Here is a 3,125-nt window from a genome sequence, read left to right as displayed (position 1 = left end):
TAATAATCATGTGGGTTTAAAGGAGAAAAGATTTACCAAAAATGGGGGGTAGGGTGGGGAAGGAAAGACAAAAGATTAAATCACATCAAATCCTGGATAAGTTCCTATTAATTTCAAAGTCTAATGTTCAAATTGTGCTTTAAGATGAATCAACAAATACTCTTCTTATAATATGCAGCATGCATAGTGGCACTTGAGTTAAAAGACATATTTTGCAAGGGCTCTTTGGATCCATATCAGCAGGAAAGCTGCCTGTAAAACACTGACAGATACTAACAGAACTCAAATAAATGTAGGGAGTCTCATCTCTGTCTCCTATCAGCAATCTTGTAGATTCCATTGTAACATTAGTGATTGACTCCTGGATTGGCATATTTTATGATTGTGGAACATTTCATTCCTTCTATCCTAAAGGTACCCAATCAAATTTATGTTCTCCAAAATAGGGACATTTTAAAATTCATCTAGTTCAGAAAACTAAACAAGCCATTTTCCTGAAATCTCAAACAAATACTTACTAAAGCAAATAATATTATTCAAAATTAAAACTTTATTTGCTTCCCTGTAAATGAACAGCTTTATGTTAGCACCGCCTGACATCATTACTTGTTAACTTAAGAACTGATAGCTCATTTTTTTTCCAGATATTCTGATGGCAAATCAAATGGAAGAAAAGAGGAAGCATGACTGCAGATCGCATCAGTTCTCTTTGTGGATTACATTTTCAGTAAAATGTATGGATCTATCTTTTCCTTGTTCTTATATCTAGATCATGACACTTGACTGAGGCTGTATCTTTATCCTCCATCCATCTATGGCGAACTATAGCCATGCAGCTGACAACATTTTGCAAAATCTCTCTCCTCTAACAGCCTTTCTGAAACTGACTTCCTTGGGTTTCATAATAGGAGTCAGTGTGGTGGGCAACCTTCTGATCTCCATTTTGCTAGTGAAAGATAAGACCTTGCATAGAGCACCTTACTACTTCCTGTTGGATCTTTGCTGTTCAGATATCCTCAGATCTGCAATTTGTTTCCCATTTGTATTCAACTCTGTCAAAAATGGCTCTACCTGGACTTATGGGACTCTGACTTGCAAAGTGATTGCCTTTCTGGGGGTTTTGTCCTGTTTCCACACTGCTTTCATGCTCTTCTGCATCAGCGTCACCAGATACTTAGCTATCGCCCATCACCGCTTCTATACAAAGAGGCTGACCTTTTGGACGTGTCTGGCTGTGATCTGCATGGTGTGGACTCTGTCTGTGGCCATGGCATTCCCCCCAGTTTTAGATGTGGGCACTTACTCATTCATTAGGGAGGAAGATCAATGTACCTTCCAACACCGCTCCTTCAGGGCTAATGATTCCTTAGGATTTATGCTGCTCCTTGCTCTCATCCTCCTAGCCACACAGCTTGTCTACCTCAAGCTGATATTTTTTGTCCACGACCGAAGGAAAATGAAGCCAGTCCAGTTTGTAGCAGCAGTCAGCCAGAACTGGACTTTTCATGGCCCTGGCGCCAGTGGCCAGGCAGCTGCCAATTGGCTAGCAGGATTTGGAAGGGGTCCCACACCACCCACCTTGCTGGGCATCCGGCAAAATGCAAACACCACGGGCAGAAGAAGGCTCTTGGTCCTAGATGAGTTCAAAATGGAGAAAAGAATCAGCAGAATGTTCTATATAATGACTTTTCTCTTCCTAACCTTGTGGGGCCCATACCTGGTGGCCTGTTATTGGAGAGTTTTTGCAAGAGGGCCTGTAGTACCAGGGGGATTTCTAACAGCCGCTGTCTGGATGAGTTTTGCCCAAGCAGGAATCAATCCTTTTGTCTGCATTTTCTCCAACAGGGAGCTGAGGCGCTGTTTCAGCACAACCCTCCTTTACTGCAGAAAATCCAGGTTACCAAGGGAACCTTACTGTGTTATATGAAGGAGCATCTGGAAATCTTTAGCCTTGTGAAACACTAACCTTCTCTGCTAAGCAATCGTGGCCTGTAGCCATATCTTGAGAAGAAAATCAAGAATGGGATCAGCGGTTATAAGGATTTGGGCAACATTCTGCAGTCTTTGCAATAGTTCACCTATAATCCTATTTTAAATCTCAGAGTGATCCTGCTGACTGCCGGCGAAGGTTTGTAATTAAGAAAGGACTGAACCACTGCCCTAAGTTTCTTTATGTGGTTGAAAAGTAGATAATGAAAGTAGCAGGTGCTAAGTATCAGTGCTAAATGCTGTGTATATCACTACTTATAAAAAAAAAATCAAAAAAACAATTAGCATTGGACATCTTAATAAATTAAGTTGACATGAGGTAAATGTGTTGATAAAAACTAATTTTAGAAGTTTGAAGACTTTAAAACATTTCATACTATTATTGTTTTGCAAAGACTAAAATATTTGGGGACTTAAAGTACTGTAATCCACTAAAAATGTGCCATGAATTATTGGATTATCACACTTTTAAAAAACTCGCCTTGTAAGTTTGGGGAGCATTCCAAAGCAGTATATTGGTTCCAATTAGAGTTTACTCTTTTTTTTTGTATTAATACATTACTATTTCTAAATACCACTTTCCTTACTTACTAGTGAAATTGCTAGCATTGAACTGTATTATGTGGTTTTTGTTGATTTGGTATAAAGTTTTTCCAATTCATTTATATTTTACAAATGCTAGATATTGGTCTGGGAGGCAACATTAATGGTACCAACTGGTCACAACTGAGCAGTTCTAATAATGCAGAATAAACACATGTTGCCTTAAAGGGTTATCTAGTATCTTTCATCTTATTTAGCATTGGAGCAAATAGTCAGGGGAAATCGATTTAGTAACTGGTCATGGTCATGCATCTGGAAGTGCATGGACGATCATTTAATACTCTTTTTCCTTTTTCCTCACATGGTTTGAAAATTAAGGTGCACATCACTGGGATAATGAGAATTTCTTCTGAGGTGTGCTACCCATTCTGGTGTGTTCTAAGAAGCAGGCAGTTGATGTGTGTTTATATTTTAAATCAGCTGTCAAAGGGAGACCACAGCCTTAGTATGACATCCTGCACAATTTGTGAAGCATTTATTCTACCGAAGGCACAGTCTTGTTTATACTTTCTGCACATTCAGTGTATTGGTCG

General features: G+C 39.2%; 1 protein-coding gene across 1 annotated transcript; it reads left to right on the top strand.

The window, feature by feature from the left end:
* Positions 1–814: 814 nt before the first annotated feature.
* Positions 815–1,927, top strand: GPR85 (G protein-coupled receptor 85). The gene has a single exon (XM_028104830.2). It carries the CDS (start codon positions 815–817, stop codon positions 1,925–1,927), a length of 1,113 nt encoding a protein of 370 aa, XP_027960631.1.
* Positions 1,928–3,125: the final 1,198 nt, after the last annotated feature.

This window comes from Eumetopias jubatus, unplaced genomic scaffold (genome assembly GCF_037043125.1).
Source record: "Eumetopias jubatus isolate StellerSeaLion01/CBP00866 unplaced genomic scaffold, mEumJub1_p1.0 scaffold_14, whole genome shotgun sequence".
In the NCBI taxonomy this organism is placed as follows: domain Eukaryota; kingdom Metazoa; phylum Chordata; class Mammalia; order Carnivora; family Otariidae; genus Eumetopias; species Eumetopias jubatus.
Note: the sequence above shows the minus strand (reverse complement) of the source record. Positions and strands in the feature narration are given on the sequence as shown.

Bases quoted from the DNA above. Each gene is read 5' to 3' on its own strand.
- GPR85 (XM_028104830.2), top strand. From the start codon at position 815: ATGGCGAACTATAGCCATGCAGCTGACAACATTTTGCAAAATCTCTCT.